We start from the raw sequence: 26,075 nt of genomic DNA, 5'->3' as shown, positions 1-26,075 counted from the left end.
TTTGGTGTGTGTGTGTGTCAGTAAACAAGGGGAATTAAGACTAAGAGAGCTGAGTGGGGGGGTGCTCCTGTAATCTCACTTGTATACAAGTTGTACAAGTGACAATATAGTATTTCAGTTTCAATTTCAATGATGGCAGCTGAGGTCCAGTAATAACTGCAATACAGACTCTCCATCCCTGACTTAGACCAATCTGTCAACTGTGGTGCAGCCACATGTCTAGAAGGAGGACAAGGCTTCGATACCAGATGAGGCCACCCTGCCCTGGATCCATAGGAAAAAAATCCTAGTGTTCAGTGTCAGAAGAAGAATAGAATTGTAGAGTTGGAAGGGACCCTGAGGGTCATCGAATCAACATCCCTCAAGGCAGGATCGAACCCATGACCTTGGAGTTATAAGTGCCACACTCTAACTGGTTGAGCTAACTGCGTTTATAGTGAAGATGCTTTGCAGGTGGAAGAGCTCTAGGTTAACCATCCTTAGCATCTCTAATGCAAAGAATCTTGGGTAGCAAGGTTGGGAAGTTTTTGGCCTGAGACCCCATGAGAGCTGTTTCCAGTTTGTCAGGGATAGGGAAGCTGTGGGCCCTCATGATGTTGCTGCTCTCCCAAAACACAAAGAACAGTTGGTCCATTGCTGACCTGTTAAAGAATTTAGCCGCCAGAGATTCTGTGAGCATAGCTTGAAATCTAACCTGGAAAGCACATGACCAACAGGTGAATTATGGCAGATCAGCTGCCCCTTTATGGTTCAGCTGAATTTTTATGTACCCATCTGAGGATTAGTAGGCCTTCATATACTCATAGCCCATTTTATCATCTTCAGCCCCCCACCCAAAGTACATTATGAATTGTGTAACTGTTTGATGTGCTGCGGGTTTAATTGTTGGTACAATATTTTAGGACAGTGTGTGTGTTGATCATTATGATCAGTTGTTATGCTGTGCACTGTTTTGGATTATTCATATATTCCAAGTCCAACTTGGCATATTCAGCAAAAATGACCCCATAGATCTTATGGTCAGAAATATCTTTAGCTATTAAAGCTAAACAAGCAAACCTTCCCCACTCTCTTTTTTACTGTTGTTGTTTTATCTGAGCTATGCTATCAATATTCTCTTCAGTTTACTTCATATATGCAGTGTATCTTTTATTATTAAGTTTTTGGCTGTTTTAATTGATAATTTTAATTTTTATGGCAAATCGCTCAGAGGTTTCATTACAATCAAGTGGTATATACATTTTGTTAAATAAATTTTAAAAGTGTGAATTTTTATCCTACCATTCCTACCAAACAAGCTTTTTGGAGGGTGGGTTGGGTCAACAACAGAACCGCAAACAGTACAAATTAAAACAAAAGCATATTTTAAAAATGTGAGCATCTGAAAACAGCTACTGCAACACAGGCTTTCTTGGTCTGGTTTCCATCTGCTTCTCTCCTTCCTTTGTGTTCCTTCCACTTTAAAAATAGATCACTGGGAATATTTTTCTCTTGTTTGGGGTTAGGACTATTAGCCGTGCTCTGTGGAGTAATAAGAGAGATTAGGCTGCAGGCAAAAGGAAAAGAGCAAGAGTATTTTGTCCCTTGTGTGTGTGTGCGCACACACACACACCAGCCTCTCCCAGAATGCTTTGTATGGCGTGAGCAGCTTTGCCCGGGTTTTATTGATGGGAGCGAACTTAAAACGCACACACAGATACCAATCAATCAACAGCTTTAAGACAGGAAGCAGGGGAAAGTCAGGAGAGCTTAAGCAAGAACCTGGAGGCTTTAGCAAGGAGAAATCGGGGCGGTTTGAGAGAATAAAAATGGATAAGTTGAAGGGGAGAGTTTTTCTGAGTGCTTGCGAATAAATCCACACGCTTTGCCTCCAGGTTGCAGGGGGAAGTCCTGGTTGGATTCCACAGCGGCAGCTTTTAAAGGCGAAAGGAAGGGAAGAAATGTAGTTAGAAAGGAAAGACTGGATTGGACCTCAGAACAGACCACCTTGAAGCCCGGGGAATGCAGGAAGGAGGCTGCCATAATGCAGAGAGATGTTGGTCCGTCTAGCTCATTCCAAGGGTCACCATGGGTGGTGGGCAGGGCTGGAAGCAAGAGAGGGTGGGGGTGGTCTAGGGAGAATCCCAAGGGCCAGTCCAAAAGCCCTGGAGGGCCACATTTGGCCCCCAGGACTGAGACACCCAATCCCAGGTCTAGCTCTATATTGTCTGACATCAGGGTGGGGCATGTGTCCTTCCAGCCAGGGTGATGGGAGCTGTTGTCCCAACAACAGGGTTTCAAGCAAGAGCCTTTCCCAGCCCTGCCTGGGTATAGCAAGACATGAACTTGGGAGGTTTTGCATGTCTGGCTTCTTATGCGGTGACACGTCGCTTCAGTGTCGCCCTTGTGGAACTCAGCTGGGAAGAGGATAGGGACAAAGCCAGAATTCTCTGACTCCCCTACTGTTGGGGCTCCTTGCTTTCTGCCCCACCAGTTCCTATGGGTACCAGCTGCCACTGCTTTCTGAGCCATCTTCCTGAGAAAGCAAGGCTTGAACTTCTGATCAGACAACTTATGGCTTTGTTCAGATGGGCCGGTTCCTGCTGGTGGAGATGCTCTGTGTTTTGAAGAGGAGGTCTCTTGTGTCGAGAGATTTTTTTGGAGAGCTTCGCCTCGCCCTTCGGAGAGTCTTTGGCTTGGTCATTAATAGTCCCTCCTCTTTGTTACCGGACCGCCTGTCAACGTAACTCAGGGGCCTTGGCTTGGGTTTGTTTTGTGTTTTAATTACAGTCTATATAATTAGTTCCCAGCATGTTGAGGTAATAGAGAGCTGCTCCAGCAAGCTTCCAATTTCCTCATCTCATTAGGTTTTTAACGCGATTATTAGTATAATAACCAGCTATGATGATTTTTTTTCTCGTGTAGCTTTCTGCATTCTCCAATTTGCAGGGTGTCTTGATTGGTTAATTTAGGCGAATTATTCTGATTGTCTTGATGATGGTTGGTTGATTAGAACACAGCGGGGGCATAATTCCTCCATCTAGGAAGGGAGATTTCTTTAATTTATTTTTTTTTGGAGGGGGGAATTTTGGTAGCAAAACCCTGAGGATTTGCGTGTTTGTGCGCATGTGCACATTTAGTTAGTATATTTGCCCGAAAATGCTAGATGAGAGGTCTTCTTTAGGGAAAAAATATTAAATCACATTAGCAGTAGCATGTGCATGGGTGCTAGAAGGACAAATTGGCAGCATTTGGAGAGTAAGGCAAGAGGGGTGGGCATTTTCATTATCTTCCTAATCACTTCCTGCAAATACAGGGGCATACCTAAGCTGCAAACGTCATATTCCTTGAATATCAATTTTAACAGTCGTGGCTTCTCCTGAGGAATTATGGGAAATGGAGTTGGCCCAAGTGCAAAGAGACTTTTCTCTTGGGTATCCTTATGTCTTCCACACTCCTCCAAACTGAGATTTCTAGGAATGACAAACCAGCTTTAGGCTGCAATGCTGTGTCAGTTTTCACCTGTTGAACTCCATGGGAGTTGTAGTCCAAAACAGCTGGAAAGCACATGGTTGGGAAAGGCTATATTAAACCGTGGTTTAGTGTGAGATGTGAACACTGCCATTAAATAATACTCAGACCTCTGTAAAATATTTAGCTTTCGTGCTCCCTTCTTAAGATTCGTGTTTAAAATCTAAAAGGTGTTGTTTTTTTTAGAAGTCTTTATATTCCACCTTTCTATTGGAGAAAAATGTTCTAGGGCAGCTTAAAATCAGAAATTAAAGCAACAGCAGTGTATTTTAAAAAACTGGATGACTTTTTAAATGGTGGTTTTGTTGGTGGGTGGTTTACAGCCAGAGGATCATTCTTTTTAACAATGGTGACTACGGTTAGAACACCCTTTCTATCTATAGGTGAGAGAATAATGGCAGGTGATGTTTTCTGAGGCTAATTTCACTCTTTCTCTTTTTGGGACAGAGGGAATTCCCCAAATTTTTCACATTCCGGGCGAGGGATAAGGTAAGCACTAGCTAATTCACTGCTTCTGTCTTCTGAGTTGGAAATGGATTCATATCCTCAAAGCAACACTTTGCCCTAACACATAGCAAACCAACAACTTTCCAAAATATAGAAAGTGTGTGTATACCTGTGATGCAGATACACATCAGTGTAATTATTTGTCTTTGTACTTCTAAGCTTAGCAACATAATCTTTATACCATTTTTTAATATTGTAATTTACTTTCTAATATCTATCTATCTGTCTGTGTTTATAAATTACATCCTGCCCACTCCTACAAATCATCCCAATATATATATGGTTGGATTTCCATTCCCAGTTTGAAGAAGACAGAATCTACCGCCACTTGGAACCGGCCTTGGCCTTCCAGCTGGAACTCAACCGAATGCGCAACTTTGACCTCACCGCCATTCCATGTGCCAACCACAAGATGCATCTCTACCTGGGCGCCGCAAAAGTCGAGGCGGGTGCTGAGGTCACCGACTACAGGTTCTTTGTGCGGGCCATCATCCGGCACTCGGACTTGGTTACCAAGGTGGGCTTTGCTGATTCATTAGCAAGACACACGACCTGATGATGAGGTGCTGCGCGTGTTTATTTTAAGGTGTTGCCATTTACAAGCAACTCTCCATTTAAGCGGAGGTTACGTTCCGAGGCACCACGTGCTTAAATGAAATCACATATACTGGGAACGCCATTGAGAAAGCCTGCAAACACCCTCTAAACCTCTGGAAGCCCTTGAAACCCCTTTTAAAAACCAGCAGCACTTACTAGACCACCAAACTCCACTCCCTCCAAACCTTGCTCCAACTCTCCGTTGGCCTGAAAGGTCAGTGTGAAGGTTCATGGGATTACACTTGCAAAGGCTCATGGGATTTCTAGGTGCCATTTTCGCATGCTTCTAGGGCAGTTTTTGCCCTTTTCTGTGCCCCTCCCAGGTTTTGTTTGCGATGAGCGTGTGCACAGTGACATGTGTTTTGAATCCACGTAAATGGGGAGTTGCCTGTATGACATTTTCTTTTTCGGTGTTCTGACATGTCTCATGTAAGTCACCCTAAGAACTGCTTGTGGGCTTCCCATTTGGGGCATCTGTGACCCTTTGGCCGGATCCAGCTGCAGGGCTCTTCTTATGTAGAGTCCGTTAATGTTTCTAACCATCACTAGCTACTAGGCCCTATGCCTGTGCTTCACCTCCATGCAGCTGACTAGTAGCTGAGAATTGGGGAGGGTGCTGCTGTGCTCAGGTCCTGCTTTTGGACTCTTACGCTGCCCACAATGGCTGTGTTCTGCTCCCACTGTCTGAGGCAGCAAATCTCTGAATATCAGCTGCGCAAAACCAAGGGAGTGTGCTCACGTGCTCAGGCCCTGCTTGCAAGCTCATGAGTGCTTACTACGAGAACAGGATGCCTTGGGCCGGATCCAGCAGGGTTCCACTTACCTTCTTAAAGAGGAGGATTAAGGTGGCCGCTAGTTGCGAGGCTGTACTCTTCCTCTGCTGCCCCAGGAACTGTGCCTCTGAATGCCAGTTGCAATTGGGGAGAGTTGCTCTTTTCGCTCAAGCCCTGGCTTGCAAGCTTCCCATAGGGGGGTCTGGTTGGCCGCTGGGAGGACAGGATGCTCGATCAGATGGGTCGCTGGCCTGATCCAGCAGCAAAGCTTAAATCCTTAAATAACAGCTTGGTTTCTCCGCCCGCAGGAGGCGTCCTTCGAATATCTACAGAACGAGGGGGAGCGCTTGCTTCTGGAAGCCATGGACGAGCTGGAGGTGGCTTTCAACAACACCAATGTGCGCACAGACTGCAACCACATCTTCCTCAACTTCGTCCCGACGGTCATTATGGACCCATCAAAGGTAAGCTGGCCCCTTGATGCCGAGAGGGAGATACAAATGGCTTTCCACCATCCAGTTAAAAAACCCCCACATTATCATTGCTTCAAGCATTTGGGGTGAATCCATGAGGTTGGTTTCTCTTTTGAGGCTGGCACGTTTGTTTGTTTTAATTACCTCTTAATGACTGTTTTAAGTCGTGCATTTGTAAGTATTAATTTTATTTTATTCCTGCCCCACCCTTTTTCTCCAAGGAGGTCAAGTGGTCCTCCCCTTCCCCATTCTGTCCTCACAACAACTCTGAGTGGTAGCTTAGGCAGAGAGGCAGGGACTGGGCCCAAGGTCTTCCAGTGAGAGCTTCATGGCAGAACCCTTCTGTCCCAAGTCCTAGACCGACATCGTAACCACTCTACAACCCTAGCTTTCAATATTGCATATTTTTGTGTTTTTTGGTAGTCTGGAAACTGTTCTGAGGTCACTATGAAGCCAGACTTCATGAAACTTTGGCCCTCCAGATGTTGCCATGGAGTCCAGAACCATCCAGAGGGCCACAGGTTGCCCACCGCTGCTATAAAGTGATGATGGAAACTGGATTTCTGTTCCAACATACCAGCATTTGGAACGCTTAACACTGTCTTTGGTCCTTGTTAACCTGATTTGCTGATGATATGGCCCCGTCTTTTCAGTATTTTTGCACAAGGCACTATGGTTTATTTTTCTTGTCTCTTTTCAAGCATTACAGGAAAACATGGTTGTCTGTTCAGGATGGACTGAGAGACATTTGCTAGGTTTTAAGTTATGTGCTTGTGAAATATTTGAAATGGACTAAATAAAGGAATATGCTTTCCCTCTCCTAAATAAAGGAATATAAAGTGGGGGGAAATAAAGTGACGAAGGGTGGTCTACAAAACTGGAGAGCAGCTAAGATGAATAAATATTATGTGGGAGGGTTGTGTGTTTGGGACTTGACAGAGGTGGGGAATCCATATTTTGCATTTAAGTGTTGTGCTGGGGTCTCATCTGTACTGTATGTTTTAAGCAGTATCATACCACTTTAATTGCCATGGCTTTCCCCCCAAAGAATAGTGGGAACTCTAATTTGTTAAGGATGCTGAGAGTTGTTAGGAGACCCCATGCCCCTCAGAGCTACAGTTCTCAGAGTTGCTCAGAGGTCAATCCCTCTTCTTAGGGAACTCAGAAAATGGCAGATTCTCTTGAGGGGCACAGGGGCCTCCTAACAACTCACAGCACCTCAAAGAAACATTCCTGTGGCTGTTTATATCTGTATGGTGCTGCTTTAAAGATACAGTGCAGGTGGGGACTGGTCTAGGGTAGCCCAGAGCTGAAGTAGTAAGTCTGGCTCTTTGTACCACAGGCCGGCTATGGTTCCTCCTTCCCCCTGGCCAGCCACATGGCTGAGGGTGGATCGCCGCATGCCTTGACTGCCACCTGCCTCTAGTTAGAAAAACTGGATTAGCAGCGTATTTGACACACGGAGTGTGGCAAGGCGCTTCTCTGACTTTTCCGCTTCTCAGGTGCCTCCAAGCCCCGCAGGGGTTTCCTTTTGCAGGAGCTGCGGAAAGAGTGTCCCCCAGAGGGGCTTTGGGAAAAGAGGTAGTTTGAGAGAGAACATTAAGACCTGCCTTCCGATTGCCTGCCTTTTAATATGCACTATTTACCAAACAGCAGTATATTAGAAAGTTTAATAAAACGGCAGAGGAACGGGCCTCCGAGCGGTAATTGCCTTGTTGATTTAAGGCATCGTAGCCGCAGTGAAACGCAGGGGCGTAAATGCTGTTTTTTAAAAAAGGAAATGTTTGCAGAGAATTTTGCTCTTAATGCTGCTCTCTGGTTTCTTGGAATATTAAGAAGATGGGGGTGAGGATTTTATAGGCTCAAAGAACTGGGAGGTACTCGGATCTCGTCATCTAGTCCCAGGGTGGTGCAACGTGCAATCTGAGGGCCACGTGTGACCCTCAAGGCCTTTTTGGGAGATGGGAGGTCTCTAGGACTTTGCGAGAACCTCGGACCTCCTTCCCAAAGCCTGGCGCCTTTCTGAGCTGGCTTTGGGAAGGCAGCGCAAGGGCTGGGGTGGCCCTCCAATTTTGGCCTCGCTTCCTCCTTTCTGTGCTCTGTGTGCAGCCCTCAGGTACTGCTTAGAAGTACTCTTGGTATGAAAAGTTGGGCCATCCTGATCTAGCCTAGCCCATTGCTCAGGGCGAGATCCGCAGTGGAGGATGCAGCTGCAGCATCCCTAGCAGTCATGGTCTGCTATTGAACACCTCCAGTGAGGAAGAGCCCACCACACAGGAAGCTGCCATGTACTGAGGCCACTGGTCCATCTGCGTTGTCTACAGGAGAGCTTCAACCTTGTTTCTTCTGCTGTTGCTGGACCACAGCTTCCATCACCCCCAGCCATGGGCTGACCTGGCAGAGGGATCTGAAGGGAGTTGTAGTCCAACATCAGCCGGGGAGCCAAGGTTGAAGCTGTTCAGGTCTACCCTGAATAGAGGCCGCTCTCCAGGGTTTCAGACTGGGGAAAGTCTCAGCCCTACCCGGAGATGCCAGGGATCGAATGTGAGACCTTCTGCATGCAAAGCGAATGAGCACTTTACACAGGAGGGGAAATTCACACAGTTCGTACAAGTTTCACCCACACTCTGCACTACTTGCAGTAATGGTTAACCTGGACCTCTCCATGACCAGAGTCTTTTCTTGCCCCCATCAGATCGAAGAGTCTGTACGGAGCATGGTGATGCGCTACGGCAGCCGCTTGTGGAAGCTCAGAGTCCTCCAGGCGGAGCTGAAGATCAACATTCGGTTGACGCCGACCGGCAAGGCGATTCCCATTCGGCTCTTCCTGACCAATGAGTCCGGTTATTATCTAGACATAAGTCTGTACAAGGAGGTGACGGACTCCAGAACGGCACAGGTGCAGCAACTTAAATCGTGCAGCTGTGGGGTTACATTTGACAGGGGGAGACAAATTCTCTTTGGTTATTATTGTTTTTCAGGTTCCAGCTTCGGCCGGTAAAGAAGGGAGATTCTACAAAACAGCTCCGTTGATGCTGCTTTGGGAGTTGAGAGTTGTTAGGAGACCCCCCTGTTTCCCTCACAGAACCACAATTCCCAGAGGGGTTGACTGTTAAACCACTCTGGGAATTGAAGCTCTGTGTGGGGAATAGGGGTTCCCGCTAACAACTCTCAGCACTCAGGGGAAACTGCAGATTCTCTAGGGCAGTGGTTCTCAATCAGTGGCCCACAGATCCCCGGGGTCTGTGTAACCCACCCAGGGAATCTCTGGCACTGCTGACATAACAAAAACTACCACAGAGACATCAACATTTTCAAAAGTACAGGGCCCATGTCCTGGCTTTTGAAAAACAGTGTGTGTGTGTGTGTGTGTGCGCGCGCGCATGTGCGCGGTACTTAGAAATTGGGAACCACTGCTCTAGCAGACATAATACTGCTTTAGATGTGTGGTGCAGATGGAGTCTAAAGGAGACACATCTATAGAATTCCCTACCACATGGCCAGCTGATGGCTGCCAGCTTGGATGACTTTTAAAGTGGGGTTAGACAAATGGGACAAGGCTCCGTTCTGACTCCTCTAGTAGAGAGGTTCTGAAAATGGTCGGGGAGAGAAGGCTTAATTTAGAGTGAAGTAAATACAATATTCTACAGTTTAGTGTTAACGTGTAATCTGTTAGAATACATAATTATATTTATTTATACATTCATACTGAACCTTTTCTCCAAGGAGCTGGAGACGGCATGCATGTTTCTCCATTTTATCCTCACAATAGCCCTATGAGGTAGCTTAGGCTGACAGATCACCCAGTGAGCTTTCATGGATTTGAACCTGGGTCCTAGTCACACACTCTAACCCAGGGGTTGGCGAGGTTTACCTTGCCTGGGCCGGTTCACTCCAGCGGAGATCCCTCCGTGGGCCAGATTGCGTGTGCACCTCCGATTTCCGCCGTCTGCACAGACACGATTTCCGACTTCTGCTTCTGTGCAGACACGATTTCCGGCGCTGCGAAAGCGAGTCCTTGCGCCACGCTGTGCCAGTTTAGTGCAGTGCGCAGGGACTTGCCAAGCAGGCGGCTCGGTTTGGGGGCGGCTCGTGGGCCGGTTAAATGACCCCCGTGGGCTGCTTGTGGCCCATGGGCCGTAGGTTGCCAACCCCTGCTCTAACCCACTGCACCAAACTGTCTGTCTGTATTAGTGCTTTGCCTAATTGCATTCTGCTCCATAACTGCAAAGTGGCTGGTTTGGGGGCTTGTTGATAAATGGCGCCAGCGTTATTATGAAGACTGAGCATGTGTGTGTGTGTAGGGGGAGCGGTGCTTTGTGCAGCAGCGCATTTTCTGAACCCAGGACCACTGCCTGGAGAATACCAGCCTCAAGAAGCCATTCATCCCATAGCCTTTCCTGTATGGTGGGGTGTAACAACACAGCCGTGGGGCCTTGTCTGATGCACTAACATCAAATTGACTTTAACTGTGGGTGTGTATCTCCTCGTCTAGATTATGTTCCAGGCTTACGGCGATAAGCAAGGGCCACTACACGGAATGCTGATCAACACTCCGTATGTGACAAAGGACCTGCTCCAATCCAAGAGATTCCAGGCGCAGTCATTGGGCACGACATATGTCTATGACATCCCCGAAATGTTCCGACAGGTAAGAACTGCCCACCTGGACTCACTGCTAGGACACAAATCCTTGTAATAGTGGGAAACCATGGTTTCCTGTTGCATCTGAACCAAGCAATGAAGAGTGGGGGGGGGGTTTGTTTAAAAAAATGTAATGAAAGCATCTTATTATTTCTCTCTCCCTTCCCCAAAACACCTTTAGTCTTTAATTAAACTCTGGGAATCCATGAAAGACTTTGCGACCCTGCCTGCTCCTCCGCTGCCTTCTGACCTGCTGACATACACAGAGCTGGTGCTGGACGACCAAGGCCAATTGGTGCATATGAACAGGCTGCCTGGAGGAAATGAGGCAAGTTACAGCAGGCTGGCTGACTGTGGCGTGGGTAATATGGGTGGGGCGGGGGGTGGCAGAATGAAACTGGGCGGCTGGCATCCTGAACAGGGAGCTCAACAGACCCTGCGGCATTTGCATGGATCTGACCTGCAATGCAGCTCTCGGGATTTCTGAAATATTTGTGGTTTTTTTGCTTAAGGCATTTCTTTCTCTTTTTTTTACAGTAATTTTAAATTGTTTTTTGCATGACATAACAAAACAGAAAATAGGGGGAAAATCCACATTGCATTGGTATACGCCAGGCTTCCTCAACCTTGGCCCTCCAGATATTTTTGGCCTGCAACTCCCATGATCCCTAGCTAGCAGGGATGATGGGAATTGTAGTCTCAAAACATCTGGAGGGCCGAGGTTGAGGAAACCTGGTATACGCGATACTGTGAAACATCATTCAGGATAATCTCAGAAGGGCTGTGTGAGAAAAAAGGAATAAATGGAACAATTGCATTAAGCCAGGGGCCAGAAATGCTTAGGTATGTGTCTGCTCACAGGGGACATTGGCAATCTGGAGGATGAATCCCACTGTCCATATAAGTGATAAAGGTGATGGAAGGGTGCCAATTTAAAGAGAAAGGGTCCTTAGATGTCACCTCTGCTGTTCCATAACTTTCTCTGCCACCACTAGATTCCAAATTCAGCTAAACCCTGGAGACTCTATATACCCTTTCTTCCTCCGGTGCTACCAAGCAGATATCTTTATACCATACCTGTTGCATGGTGTCCAGAAAGAGTAACAATAGGTTTATCCCTGGAATCTGGAGGGATAATTTGCTGAACTATGGTGAAAATTTCCTGGATTTGGTGGAAACTTTCCACCAAAAACCATGCACAATCAGACATTACCACCGCATGTGGAAATAGCCCTTCCCCCCCCACCCCATTCCAGCAATCTGTAGAATTGTTTGCATTTCTAAGCATTGTATATAAACACAATCTACAGAAAATGGGGACGACGGAACAGTAAGAATTTATCATAGAACCGAACACTTGGAATGCCCGGGTTTAGGGGGAGGGTTGTAGCCGAGTGGTGGAGATCCCCCTGCTTTGCACATGGAACATCCCAGCTTCAGTCGCCAATGGCATCTCTAGGCAGGGTTTGGAAGGGCAACCCTGGAGATCTGCTGCCAGTCAGTGTGGACACATTGGGCTAGATACCCGTGGTCTCGTTCACTCTTAAGGCATAGTCCTGTGTCTCCTGTCTCTTGTTAGACGTGGACTAACATTTTGGGGAAGAGCTGTGACGCAGTGGCAGAGCGTCCTCCTCACGTGTAGAGGGTTCAGTCCCCAATGGCATCTCAGGCAGAGCTGGGAGCATCCATGCATCCAAAATCCTGGACACCAGCTAAGATGGGACTTCTGGTCTGACTCAGTATAGGGCAACTTTATATAAATATCTGTCCCAGGATAATGGGTCTGTTGGGCAGTGTTGGGGTGCTTTTTTTTGTTATTGTTCTGCAGAATTTTTTCAACTCTTCCCACCTGATTGGTGTTCAGGAAGGTTTAAGATGCCGGAAAACATGCCTTGCCACTGCTAAATTGGAAGGAAGGGTTTTAAGAGACATCCTCCCAATGCCTCCGCGACTGCACCCTTTAAAAAGGTTTTATATATTTTTCTCCTTGCAAGCGGGGACGGTGCCACAGTGCAGTAGGAAGGTCTCGGCATGTTTCTGCTCTCCCCCTGCTCTCCCCCTCCCCACACCGGCCGGTCTCTCTCTCTCTCCCCCCCTCCTTCCTTTTCTTCTCTCATTTGGCATTTGGAGTGGTTGGAGGCCAGGGGAGAGTAGCCCAGATTCCCAAGGGACCGAGCTGTGCTCTGGCTGAAATTACTAGCGCAGAGGCTGCCTGGGCATGAACATGTACTGTTTACTCTGCCAGTATGAATACAAATAGTCTTATTATATGGGACCCTGTACCCAAAGCCCAACCGTTCAAGCTCGTGCGCTCTGTCTCTGTTACAAGCACACACTTCTCTCTCTCTCTTTAACCCCTGAAAGTCTTTCTGTGTGCCTTAGACGGAAGCTGCTTTCTCCTTTTCCGAAGTACCCACAAAAGTTTGTGGAAAGGGGCATTAGGGGAGAAGGCTCATCAGGTATAGCACCCCAGGTTCAGTCCCCAGCATCTTAGAACCATAGAATTGTACACCTGGAAGGGTCCTCGAGGGTCATCCAACCCCCTGCAATGCAGGAATCTTTTGCCCAAAGTGGTGCTCGAACCCACGACCCTGGAATTGAGAGTCTCCCGGTCTCCCGACTGAGCTCTCCCACATATTTCCAAGCAGGGTCCTTTATTCACAGCCACGAGGACTGGAAGCTTGCTTTATTTTTAGGGAAAGGGCCAGAGATCAGCATTAGAGCATCTCCTTTGTGTGCAGAAGGTCTCAGGTTCAGGCCTCTGCGATGAGAATGAGGTCTCTCCTGACAAACTCTCATCGCCCTTTAACAAACTACTACTGATCCTAGGATTCTTCAGGGAAGCTGTGATTACTCAAAGTGGTTTGATACTGCTTCAAAGGCATAGTGCAGATGGAGTCTTACAGGGGCAGAGCTTCAAGTAAGGAGAAGAACCAGCTAGACTCAGGTCTGCCATTCTTGGCAGCAGTCTCAGATTTAGCATAATGTTTTGTTGACCCTTAAGGATCCTTTTTCAAATTTGAAATTGGGAAACCACTGAAATGTTCCACTGTTACTGCTGCAGAATGAAATCCTCACCCCCCAAAAAAAAAATCACCACCCTACAGTGGTACCTTGGGTTAAGTACTTAATTCGTTCCGGAGGTCCGTTCTTAACCTGAAACTGTTCTTAACCTGAAGCACCACTTTAGCTAATGGGGCCTCCTGCTGCCGCCGCGCTGCCGGAGCACGATTTCTGTTCTTATCCTGAAGCAAAGTTCTTAACCTGAAGCACTATTTCTGGGTTAGCGGAGTCTGTAACCTGAAGCGTATGTAACCTGAAGCGTATGTAACCCGAGGTACTACTGTATTTACATTATGGGGGCAGACCTCAGCCATATTTCATATGTGCAGACATCTTGCAGTTGGTGGTGGTATGTTTCCCCCTGCACGTTTTGTTTCTTTAACTTTGTTTATTGTTGACACTCAGCAGAGATCAAAGGTGTTTACTTATCCTTTGATCAAAGACCCAGAATTAGCTGCTGTTGCCAAATAATGGCATTCAGGGGCCCTTTTGAATTGGTGTTTTTTAATGGTGAATTCTGCAACATGAGAATAATATGATGCAATAATAGCACATGAGCGGCAGATGTATGCTGGCCCATCCACACATCATTGGCTTTATTAGTTGTTCTGCAATGCTTCCTCGGTGTTAATGCATTATTGCTACCCAGAGGAACACCTGCACTGTAGCGCAGCAAAAGTAGGACGAACAACCTCAAACAACCTGGAACGTTTGCAGCTTGAAAAAATGCAGAATTTCAGCTGGAAGTTATGAGAAATGCAGCAGTTGAAAATGAAGCAACATGTCCGCCTCAAAACTTTTGCATTGGGATCACATATAACTTCCCCAATACCATCATTAATAGAATTCACCACGAATGCATGATAATGTCTGGAGGGGCCCCAAATTAAAAGATTTTGCTTATAATTATTTTGCCAGGGAACACCGTAGGGCAGGACAGGAACAGAGGACTAAAAATCAAGGTTGCCTCCTGATTGTAACTCCTTTTTGGTTGATTAATCACCTGCTCTTCAGCCTATCAACCTGATCAATTAATCAATTCCATTGATTTAAGTATTATTGGAACTTCAATATACCAATTACCAAAGCTTCGATCAGGTGTCACTTGGTTAAAGAATCTCTGGCTTAGTGTTTTGTGTGTGTGTTGACGGACAGGTCCATGATTTCATTGGTCAGATCTTCAATTTAATTGCCGTATAATGAAAACCTCATTGTAGGTTTTGAGATGTTGGAATAAGAGCTGAAGAAGAGTCCGTAGCTTAGTGGGCAGAAGCGACTCTTAGCATTCCGGAGGTCCCAGGTTCAGTCACAAGCATCTGCAGGTGAAAGGACCAGGTAGCAGGTGAAGCCGAGGGTGAAGCTAGTTCAGCACTCGGTTCTCAAAGTGACCAGATGAATTGGGATTGAGAACCTCAGAGGATCAGGCCAGTGGCCCGTCTAGTTTAGCATCCTGTTACCTCAGTGACCAACCAGATGCCAATAGGAGGCCCATAAGCAGAACCTGAGACCAACAGCACTCTTCCCCACTTTCCCAGCCTTCACACTGTCTCCGACAGTGGAGGTGGGACATTGGTCACATCATGACCAATAGCCAGTGTTTAGCCTAACCCTCCATGAATTTGTCTACTCATCTTTTAAACTTTTGGGGTGCTTCTGGAGCCAGCTCTCGGGTAGCCTCCGTGGTTAGAAGTGCCTTTTACCAACTGCGGCTGGCTTGAAAGCTATGGCTGGACCAGGAAAGCCTTCCCACGGTAGTTTGTGTGTTGCTTGCTTCAAGACTGGATTACTGCAATGTGCTTTATGTGGGGCTTGCATTGTGCTTTATTCAGAACCTGCGGTTAGTGCAGAATGCTGCAGCACAATTGCTGACAGCATAGAACCCCTGCGATCACACACTTGCCAATTTGCTACCGGGCCAGGTTCAAGGTGTTGCTATTTGCATATAAAGCCCTTGGGACCAGTTTACCTATGAGATCAACTTACTTCACACATGCCCACTTGATCTGCTTCGATCAGCGGAATTGGCGCTACCACAGATGCCACATAATACCCGTTTCACATTTATAAGAACTCTATTGTTTGCTGTGGCAGTGCCTACGCACTTTCAAACTCCCTGCCTATTGAGACCAAGCAGGCGGCTTCGCTGTACTCTTTTCGGTGCTTGCTAGAAACATTCCTGTTCAGACCAGCCTACCCAGATGCTTAGAAAGTTGAGGTGATTTTTTTTAGTATTTTAACTTTTTGTATGCTTTAAACTAGGGCTGTGGAATTTTCTCGATTTTACGGTTTTATCTTTTTGTAAACGGCTTTGAGGTTTTGTTTTGTTTGATAGTCAAGAGATGTAAAAATAGTATGAAATAAATAAAAATAAACCAAGTTGTGGGCCACCCCTACCTCTTGTAGAAGAAGCAAATTCCATAGTTTATGCTCTCTTTCCTGAATCTTCCAACATTCATCTTTGTTGAATGGCCCAGAGTTCTAGTAATATGAAAGCCTTTTCTCGAAATGAGGAAACCCGCAAAGTTCTGGCCTTTCCTCATTAGGGGAGTTGCTCCAACCCCTTGATCATTTTGGCTGCTCTTTTTGGAAAGCCTTTCCAGATTTACAGTATCCTTTTTGGGGGTAAAACAACCAGAACCACATATTATGTTCTAAGTGTGTTCTTAGAACAGCTCAGGGTCCAACCAAGTCTGGGAAACGACTGCCACGGCCTTACAGAGAGCATAGAAATCCCAACTTTAAAAACTCAAGAAAAACCAGCAATGTGAAAGAAACTGAGTGTTTTGGGTTTCTTGAATCAAGAGAATATATGTGTCTCCCAAGCAATAGTGAGTGTTAATTCAAACCTGGTTTGGATTCAAGTTCTATCCTGTCTGAGAATATATCTCTGCAGTTTATTTTCAGAGCACTAAGGGAGAGCTGCAGAAAGTTTTCTTCTTATTCCCAGAGTGCGACCTTTCTGTTCTGCGACTGTCACTTAGGGAACTTTGCAAATGGTTGTCAGTGAAGCTGTTTCCTGGTGGGATTAGCTACCGCTGGGAATGAGTTTTTCTTTTCTTTTTTGAGTCCTTCGTATCCAATTGTGTTAACCAAAAGCCTTGCGGGGCAGAGGGGTGGATGGGGTGTGTGCTGCATGACAATAGCTTGAATTCTCCAAGCATGAGTGGCTAATCCGCTTGGGGGAGAGGAGGGGAGACATTTGGGCCCTCAGTAATCTGAAGGACAAATGAAACCTGACAGGTGAAGGGGCTATGCTTGGACGTGACCATCTCAAACTACTTTTGAAGCGGTTTTGTCGCCACCCCTGGACAGCTTTCTCCTCCGATAGCTATTTATTTATTCACAGCAGGCGTGGGGAATCTGTGGCTCCCCAGACTCCATCTCCCATTACCCAAACAGGACAAGATCAAGGTTTTGGCACCAACCTCTATCGCTGTAGCCCAGGGGTCAGCAAACTTTTTCAGCAGGGGGCCGGTCCACTGTCCCTCAGACCTTGCGGGGGCCGGACTATATTTTGAAAAAAAATGATGAACAAATTCCTATGCCCCACAAATAACCCAGAGATGCATTTTAAATAAAAGCACACATTCTACTCATGTCAAAACACACCAGTTCCTGGACTGTGGGCCGGATTGATAAGGCGATTTGGCCAGATCCGGCCCCCGGGCCTTAGTTTGCCTACCCATGCTCTAGCCCTCTATCACTCAGGACCAGTTTCCATGAGAGATCACCTTGCCCCAGCTATACATCCCTGCGCTCTGCACTTGAGTTTCTCCTACACATCCCCCAAATATCAGAAACCTGCTCCACAGTGGCTCAAAGCAGAGCTTTCACTATGACTTCTTCTGTCCTGTGGATACAATAGGCATCCACTATCTTCACTTTCCAGAAACAATTGAAGGCATTTATGTTCCAACAAGCTTTCCCACTTGAAGGAATGGATCTCTGCCGTGGGTGTTTACTTTGAATTGCTTTGAAATTTACTGTATGATATTTCCCGTGTTGTTTTTATGATACATTGTCAACCGATTTGATACACGTGTAAAAGGTGACCCATGAATTAAGAGATGATAATCAGCCTCAGCCAAGCAGGACTCAGGGGTGTTGGGAGTTGTAGTCCAGGAACATCTGCAGGGCCTTATCCCTGCACTACAAGAATTAACTGAAGCAAGCTGTGAAGGTATGTACTTCTGCCTTCTCTTTGCCACCTGTGGGACATAGGCCAGAAAGATTCCAATGCTGGTTTTAAATTTACCAGAGTTATCTACGATGTCCAAATTTGGCAAGTTGTTGGTTTGTTTAAGCTGTGGCTAGAGTGGCTAGGGACGCGAGTGGCTAGTTAAACCACAGAGCCTAGGACTTGCCGATCAGAAGGTCGGCGGTTCAAATCCCCGCGATGGGGTGAGCTCCCATTGCTCAGTCCCAGCTCCTGCCAACCTAGCAGTTCGAAAGCACGTCAAAGTGCAAGTAGATAAATAGGTACCGCTCCAGCGGGAAGGTAAACGTCGTTTCCGTGTGCTTCTCTGGTTCGCCAGAAGCGGCTTAGTCATGCTGGCCACATGACCCGGAAGCTGTACGCCGGCTCCCTCGGCCAATAAAGCGAGATGAGCGCCGCAACCCCAGAGTCGGCCACGACTGGACCTAATGGTCAGGGGTCCCTTTACCTTTACTAGAGTGAACAACCTATGAACTGAAACCATAGTTTCAGATCCGTGCTTGTTCTCATGAAATCATAGTGTAAACAAGCCAGAGTTCCCCCAAATTTTGTAACTTTGGGGCTCATCATGGCTCGTTCTTGTTTGGATGTTCAGCTTACAAAAGCAAACAGTGAAACAAAAATGGCCCTTGTAAACAAAAATGTTTTTGCTGCTTCAAATATAAGAAGCAAGAGAGACAGGCAGGCCTCCCTTGGGAGAATGTTCCTCACACTTTAAGGGTCACAACTGAGGAGCCCCTCTCTTTGCTGTCCACCTGCCACTCTTTTGGTGGTGCAGGGACTTTTCCACCCCTCTCCCACTCAACAGTCTATGCCACCGAGTATTCTCAGTCCTCATTGGGCTGTTTGGGAGGAGTTCCCAAATGCTCCTGTTCTTGCCTATCTGGTGCAATTTTGGGGTAAATAAATAATTGGTGAGTTTGTGACAAGAGAGCGAGTTCGTACTTAATAGTACATATAGGATATATCTGCAGCAAGTCCTCTCGAATGCCGTACCTTGCTAGTTTAAATGTGATGAATTGATTTCAAAGCCAGATGATTAATCAGCAACAACAACAAACAATCTTGAATTGGTCGATAACTCTCGTATTAACCTTTTCCCAGGCAATCTTTTATGGGGAGTGCAGGTGTGATTTGCTGGGTTGCCCCTGCGTGGGACAATCTTGATACAGAACAAGTAGCTCCTGATAATGTAGGAAGAGGATGTGTTTCTTGATGAGTGGATTCCCCACTCCTGACGGATTTTCCTTGTCCTCCTGAGCGATGCAAATGACAACAAGCCTTTGCTGCAGCCTCCCCTTAAAACACACACACCTTTGAGCCTGCTGATATTTCACCCACTTGCCACTAGGTGTCAGAATTCTTCCATTAAGGCAGCCTTGGGTTGAGACATGGGGGGGGGGGGCGGACGGGAAGAGAGAAATCCTCTAATTAGACATTTTCTGAACCATCTTCTTCCCCGGCACACCTTGCCATTAAAGTGTCTTTCCTAGACAGAAATAGGTGAAGGCTTGTATAGGAAGAGTTGTGCACGATGGTGACAGGTGCTTGATGTTTGGGTGCCTCTACGAATGGGCCTCGGGGAATGAATGGTCTTGAGAACACAAGGCAAGGCGTGTCAGAGCAAAGCAAGCTGGGCAGCTGAGCTGAGCACATAGGGACAATGGGCATGTGATGCTCTGAAACCATGATTTCATTTGCAAGTTGGACCTGCAACCACCACCACAACAAAAACTGCAGTATGTCCCAATGTGCACCTGCAACCACAATCATTCAGGGTGTCAAATGTCCATCCATCCACTCCTGGAAAATTCATAAACTCCAAGAGACTCAAGAAGGCCATTATGTCTCCCTACCTCCAATTTCTTGTCCAACGTACGCTCAGCATCCCATAGCTGTGTGTTAGAGGACACTGAGCATGCTCAGCCCTTGCTGGGTTCTTTGGAGGGGGGTATTTTTTGTGGGGTTGTTGTTGTTTAGTCATTTAGTCGTGTCCGACTCTTCGTGACCCCATGGACCAGAGCACGCCAGGCACTCCTGTCTTCCACTGCCTCCCGCAGTTTGGTCAAACTCATGCTGGTAGCTTCAAGAACACTGTCCAACCATCTTGTCCTCTGTCGTCCCCTTCTCCTTGTGGCCTCCATCTTTCCCAACATCAGGGTCTTTATTAATATAGCATTCTTGCAAACTTTAGAACTTCCTCCTCCACCTTCCCCTGATATCCCTCTCTTCGTTTCTCAACATTCTATTGTCACAGACGCACGAGTTCACTGTCAGAAGGAGCTATGGAACCCCACAGCCTTAAAGTCTGGTGACAGCAATGAGCTTAGACGGCTTTTCAAGCAGAGTAGACAAATTAACGGAGGTTATTAATGGAGAAGCAGCTGTAGTGAAGGTTTGTCTGTTCAGACACCCCACCCATGGTTAGCAGAAACCGTACCATCCATGTCTACAGCAAAATGGTTTCTGTTTCTGATCTGCAGGAATTGCAGACTGTGGCTTGTCTAAATACTATACTTAAATCCTTTAACCATGTTTTGATGTCTGAGTTGCAGTGTTGTGTGTTAGATGTCTGCATTACAGCGTTGGGTTCTTGTCTGAGCACTCTGTCCATGGCTGCCAACCGTGATGGCTATGATACCTCTCTGAGAACCAGTTGTTGAGAAGGCTGTAGCCTTCACGTTCTGCTCATGGATTCCCGGGGGGGGGCAGCTGGGGGGCCATTGTGGAAACAAGACGCCGGACTGGATGGGCCTTTTGGTCAGATCAAGAATGGCTGCTCCCAATTTTGAGGTTCCACTTTCAATGGAGGGAGCTGGTCATCCATCTGGTGGGACCACAAGCAAGTAACGTGGCCTTTGGCAGAACAAGGTTTTGAAGCAGCCCTCTCCCAACCTTGTGTCCTCCTGGTGGACTACAACTGCCATCATCCTGGCTGCATGATACCTCTAGATACAGGGACAGCCTGGGGCTGATTGGAGTCCCAAACATTGCCTGGTTAGTTAGATGCACACACCTCATGGTAGGTTTCAATCTAGTCTTCATGGGAGTCCCATTTCAGGCTCTGTGAGCCTATGGCCTAACAAAACCACAAATTCATAGAGGATATGTCAGTCAACGTCTGTTAGCCACAGTAGCTTGGTGGAACTTCTAGGTCAAGCATGTAGTAATGCCCGTTGTCGCAGCGGGAGCAGACTATTGACCTTCATGTCTTGGTTGTGGACTTCCTGGGTGCTTTTTGCTGGACATTGATGGGGGCAGGAATTATGAACCTTCTCTACCTTCCGTCTGTTCTATCTCTTCTTAGGAGCATCCTGAAGGAAAAGTGAGGTGGAAGCATAATATATATGTATTTTAAATTGTATTCATTTGGGATGCCTCATTGGGGTGTCTCTCACCCCAGTGCACTAAACTTTGTGTACGATGCAAAGGTGTTAGGTGTAACTTCCATGTGTTTCAATTGTACATAAGGTTGCAGCCTTCATTATATTATTTTAAGTGCCTGCTAAGTCACCTTTAATCTGTGATGTGTATGTGTTTGTGTGCCCACCCCAAACCCACTCACCCATACATCTGTGTGCGAGAGAGAGGGTACATGTGCGAAAAATCACACACACACACACACACACACACACACCACTCCATAATACAGGCTGCGTATTATGTATCTCTCTCTGCCTCTCCCTTGCACATGCAATTCCGTGCTGCTGTTGTTACCTAGGGAGGCAAATGACATCCCAGCACAGAACCCTAATCACAGTTTGGAACATGAGAAATAATGATTGCTTCTGATCGGAGGTCGTGAATAATTCATTGGGTTTGATTTTCCCCATCCCGTCCAGTGATACCTTTCAGGCCAAATGGGTTTCTACAGGAGAATAATGGTTCCACTTCTTATGGAAATCCTGTGGCACACATCATTTTGCCAACACAAAAAAACAGTTAAATTAGACTCTTTGCATCTTCGAGTGAGAAAGAAATGCTCCCCCTCTGTCTCCCCTCCCTCCCGCTTCGGAGGCAGAGACCAAGAGCCGATCCGAGGAAACGCAGGCATCCTTTTCCCCTCCCCAGGGGCACTTCCACGTGGCACTTCCATTGTGGACTCGGCGCTGCCGGTGTGCGCAAGCTTTTTGCAACATTCACACAACATTGCCCTCGTCAGAATGCCGCCCTGTGTTCCTGCCCCATTACCCCATCCCCGTTTAATCCATATTTACCATTTATGCATTTTATTTATTTATTTACTGGATTCCGTCCCCGCCCCCCCCAGACCAAAACATCACATCTGGATTAAATGACACGGGACAGCATTTTGATGAGGTTGCCGCCCCGCATGGACGCTGTGGGGTCGCAGAATCCTCAATAAACAGCCGTGTGCAACTGTGCCTTATATTTGCAGCCGGAATGGAAGCTTGCTACGGACTGGACTGGGGCCTCCTCCAGAGAGGCCAGCCCTAACTCTCCTGCTCCTCCGCTTCTTCTTCCATTCATCTGTATAACAGCTAAGGCAGGCCCAGGAGCCGAATGCGGTCCTCCAGGTTTCTCTTTCCTGTCCTTCGGGACTCCTCCCAGGCCATACGCCTTTCCGTGTCCATGCCTGCTACCCACAGGCTCTGTTCCACGTCCCGCTCAAGTGCCGTTTCCTGGCTGGAAAGTGCCAGCAGGCTGTGATCATGCCTGCCTGGGTAGAGAAACGTGTGCACGTAAAAGCTTCTGCCTTTTCCATTGGTGCAGGGTCGTCTGCTGTGCACACACACAAGAGCCATGTCTGTTGCTCCGCCCACTTTTCCATCTGGCTCCACCCAGCACTGGCATGCGGCCCCCAGGAGGTTGCCTGTGGTGGAATGTGGCCCTTAGCCTGAAAAATGCAACCCACACCTAATCTAAGCATAGTCTGGGTGTGATGTGGCAACTTCCTCTAGAAGCAGTGTTCTTTCAAACTGCGACCTCACTGGGAACCACCTACCCCCACCCCCCAGAAGAGCAATCCTAAAAACGTCCACTTGTGGAAGGACCGTAGCTTTGTGGAAGAGTGTCTTCTCTGCAGGCAGGTTCAATCCCTGGCACGGACAGGTTGGGCCAAGAATGCCTTCATTCTGAACCCCCTTCCAACCCATGTAGACCATACTGAACTAGATGGACCCAATGGTGTGGCACAGCATGAGGACATTTCCTTTGTTCCTACCCAGTTCCATTGGACTGACTCTTGACTTAAGTGTGCTTTGGATTAGAACTTAAGGTTGCAACGCTCTGCCCACTTTCCTGGGAATAAGCCTCATTAGGAGAAGATCGCCTCTTAAGCAGGCTGGTCTTTCCTGGGGGAAGAAGGGGTGTAAGGTCGTGGTTCAGTCCAGGACTGGAAAATCCCAGGTTCAAATACCCACATGGCCAAGAAAGACACTGCCTGGGTATCACAGACTTCAGCTGCTAGGGTGTTACTTTCAATGTAAATAACTAACATATGTATGGAATTTTGGGTTTTGTGTATTGCTTCTGCCCCTTGGTTGCTGATGTAGTTATATGTGTTGTTATTGTTATTTCTCTTGTCTGGTATTTGACTGTAATAAAGATTGAACTTGTCTGGGTGACTTTGTCCCAGAAGCCTGGCTTTGCACAGGGCTCTTCTGAGAATAAAATGGGAGTGTTGCAAGGCAGGGTAGAAATATACCGATGGCTCACAAAGTGTCACAGTTCAGCAGTAGAGCATGCAGGAGGACCCAGGTTGAATCACCAGCATCTCCAGGTAAGGCTGGAAGAGACTACCTGCCTGAAAGCCTCAAGAGTTGCTGCGGTGCTGAGCTAGGTGGACTTTGGATAAGGCAGCTTCCTATGTTCATGATAAGTCATGATGGTGATGAAGATTTTTTTTAAAAATACTAATAGCTTCTCTCGATTGCAGATTGGCATGGTGGCCTGGCGAATGACTCTCAAAAGCCCCGAGTATCCAGATGGGAGGGACATCATCGTCATTAGCAATGACATCACCTACCGGATCGGGTCCTTTGGGCCCCAAGAAGACCTACTCTTCCTTCGGGCATCGGAACTGGCACGGCAGCTGGGCATCCCCCGGATCTACGTGGCAGCCAACAGCGGGGCCAGGATCGGATTGGCGGAGGAGATCCGCCACATGTTCCACGTTGCCTGGGAAGACCCTGCCGACCCGTACAAAGTAAGGGCTCTGGCCATGCCAGAACTGTGTGTGTAGCGCCTCCCATTACGTGGGAGGAAAAGAGGTTTGAATTAAAGAGTGCAGCTTTTGAAAGTTGTGTCTGATTCACCGAGGAAGCTAGCGTGGTGTAGTGGTTAGAGAAGCAGATTCGGATTCAGACCAAGGTTTAAATCCCCAACCTGGTCACTGGGTGACCTTGGGTCAAAAGCAGTGGTAGCCTTAACCTTCCACAGAAGGCAACGTTACCGACAAGGTAGGACTTCAGAGCAGAAGTTTGGCAGTTAGTCCAGGTGACTAGAGCGTGGTGCTGAAAAACGCCAAGATCATAGGTTTGGTCCCCCCATATGGGTCAACTGCATATTTCTCCTGTGTTGCATGGGGTTCGACTAGATGACCCTTGGGGTCCCTTCCCATTCTACAGTTCTGTGATTCAAGCCAAGGGCCTCACTCAGCAGAAAGAGCAGGAGGGGGCTGCAAACTGCAGTAGGGCTGGCTAACCACATTTTGAAGCAGAACATGTTGCCTTCTCAAGAGGAGCCCCTGCACCCCATAAAATCATTGTTAACAAAATTCCCCAACTGCACCCCTGCCTACAGGCTTACAGTGAGGATAAAATGGAAGTTGGGGCAGTGTTAGGAAAAAGGGGGAGCAGGGTTTTGGGTATGAAGGGACAACTTTGATAAAGGACACTATCACCTAACACGTACAAATATGTATCCTGCTACTTTTATATTTACATATTTACTTTGCAAAACGTTGTGCTCTTTTGTTGTTTTGGACTAATTTGGTTTTGGTGTGAGAACGAAGGAACTTCCCTGATGGGGTTTTCATTTGCTTTCTTTTTCTCTCTTCTGCCCACCCAAACAGGGATTCAAGTATCTCTACCTAACTCCCCAGGATTATAAGAGAGTCAGTGCTTTGAACTCAGTGCATTGTGAGCATGTGGAGGACGAAGGAGAATCTAGGTAACTGTGTGCATTCATTATTTCCTAAAGCATGGATGCTGGGTTTTATTTTAATCTGTTTTGCGTTACATCTTCATTTTATCATACCACATTTTTCATGCCATATCGTTGACAAGCTTGGGAGGATGTTATTTTTACACTGTGAGAAAAAGAGGATTTCCCAAGTTCAATGAACGTAGGAAGCTGCCCAGTGTGTTGGTAAATCTAGCCCAGTATTGTCTACACTGACTGGTAGCAGCTTCTAGGGTTTCGAGATACTGGGTATTCCTCTGGGAAGTGTTTGTCTCCAAGAGCCCTGACATTTTATAAAGGTGTGATCTTTCTTTCTTTCCTTCTTTCTTTCTTTCTTTCTTTCCCTCCCTCCCTCCCTCTCTTTGGGGTTTGCCCTATCAGGTATAAAATTACAGATATTATTGGGAAGGAAGAAGGACTTGGAACTGAGAACTTGCGGGGATCTGGCATGATCGCTGGAGAATCATCACTGGCGTATGAAGATATTATCACTATCAGCCTGGTAATCCACAGTTCTGTGTGTTTGTCGGTGTGTTTTGGGGATGGCAAAAAAGGCCTGCAGTGATGTAGAGAGATTGTGGATAGGCTGGGCTGCTTCTGGGCCAGTCATTTAGTTTTCTAGGGTCATTTAACGTTGGCACTGCTCAAATGACTCCATTTCTTATAGTTACTAGAACTAGAAGCTTAAATGTTGGAAGATTCAGGACAGACAAAAAACGAGTGCTTCTTCACAGGGTGCAAAGTAAGCTGTTGAATTCGCTCCTCCACTCTCTAAGTACCTCTGAGTAATTCCCTCCTCTTGAGTATGAGTTGCTGGGATCACAAGTGGGGAGAGCACTGTTGCCTGTGAGTCCTGCTTGCAGGCTTTCCAGAGGAGGCGTCTGCTTGGTGAGAACAGGACAATGGACTAGCAGGGCTACTGGCTTGATTGATCCAGCAGATCCCTTCTTACATTCTTATGGCTCACTCCCACCCAATCTAAGGCACCCCAGTGGAAAAAGCAACAGAGACTGAGCAATGCCCATCCTTTAAAACACACCTCAACTGCTCTTTAACATTTACCTGCAGGCCTGGCCCTCTGCTAGGGGAATGAGCTACGGAAGTAGATAATGGGAGAATTACACGGGGCCACTTGCAGTGGCTGGT

At 47.0% G+C, this 26,075-nt stretch overlaps 1 protein-coding gene across 6 annotated transcripts in view; it reads left to right on the top strand.

Moving 5' to 3' along the window:
• Nucleotides 1-26,075, top strand: part of ACACA (acetyl-CoA carboxylase alpha) — a 194,265-nt gene that overhangs the window by 101,617 nt on the left and 66,573 nt on the right. For all 6 annotated transcript variants that reach the window (XM_082200776.1, XM_082200774.1, XM_082200775.1 and 3 more), the window contains 9 exons: nucleotides 3,958-3,999; nucleotides 4,319-4,534; nucleotides 5,696-5,851; nucleotides 8,556-8,759; nucleotides 10,356-10,511; nucleotides 10,686-10,832; nucleotides 23,683-23,952; nucleotides 24,820-24,917; nucleotides 25,311-25,431. In XM_082200776.1, the coding sequence (XP_082056902.1) occupies nucleotides 3,958-3,999; nucleotides 4,319-4,534; nucleotides 5,696-5,851; nucleotides 8,556-8,759; nucleotides 10,356-10,511; nucleotides 10,686-10,832; nucleotides 23,683-23,952; nucleotides 24,820-24,917; nucleotides 25,311-25,431 (1,410 nt within the window). The remainder of the gene's footprint in view (nucleotides 1-3,957; nucleotides 4,000-4,318; nucleotides 4,535-5,695; nucleotides 5,852-8,555; nucleotides 8,760-10,355; nucleotides 10,512-10,685; nucleotides 10,833-23,682; nucleotides 23,953-24,819; nucleotides 24,918-25,310; nucleotides 25,432-26,075) is intronic.

This window comes from Podarcis vaucheri, assembly GCF_965113315.1.
Source record: "Podarcis vaucheri genome assembly, chromosome: 15".
In the NCBI taxonomy this organism is placed as follows: domain Eukaryota; kingdom Metazoa; phylum Chordata; class Lepidosauria; order Squamata; family Lacertidae; genus Podarcis; species Podarcis vaucheri.
Note: the sequence above shows the minus strand (reverse complement) of the source record. Positions and strands in the feature narration are given on the sequence as shown.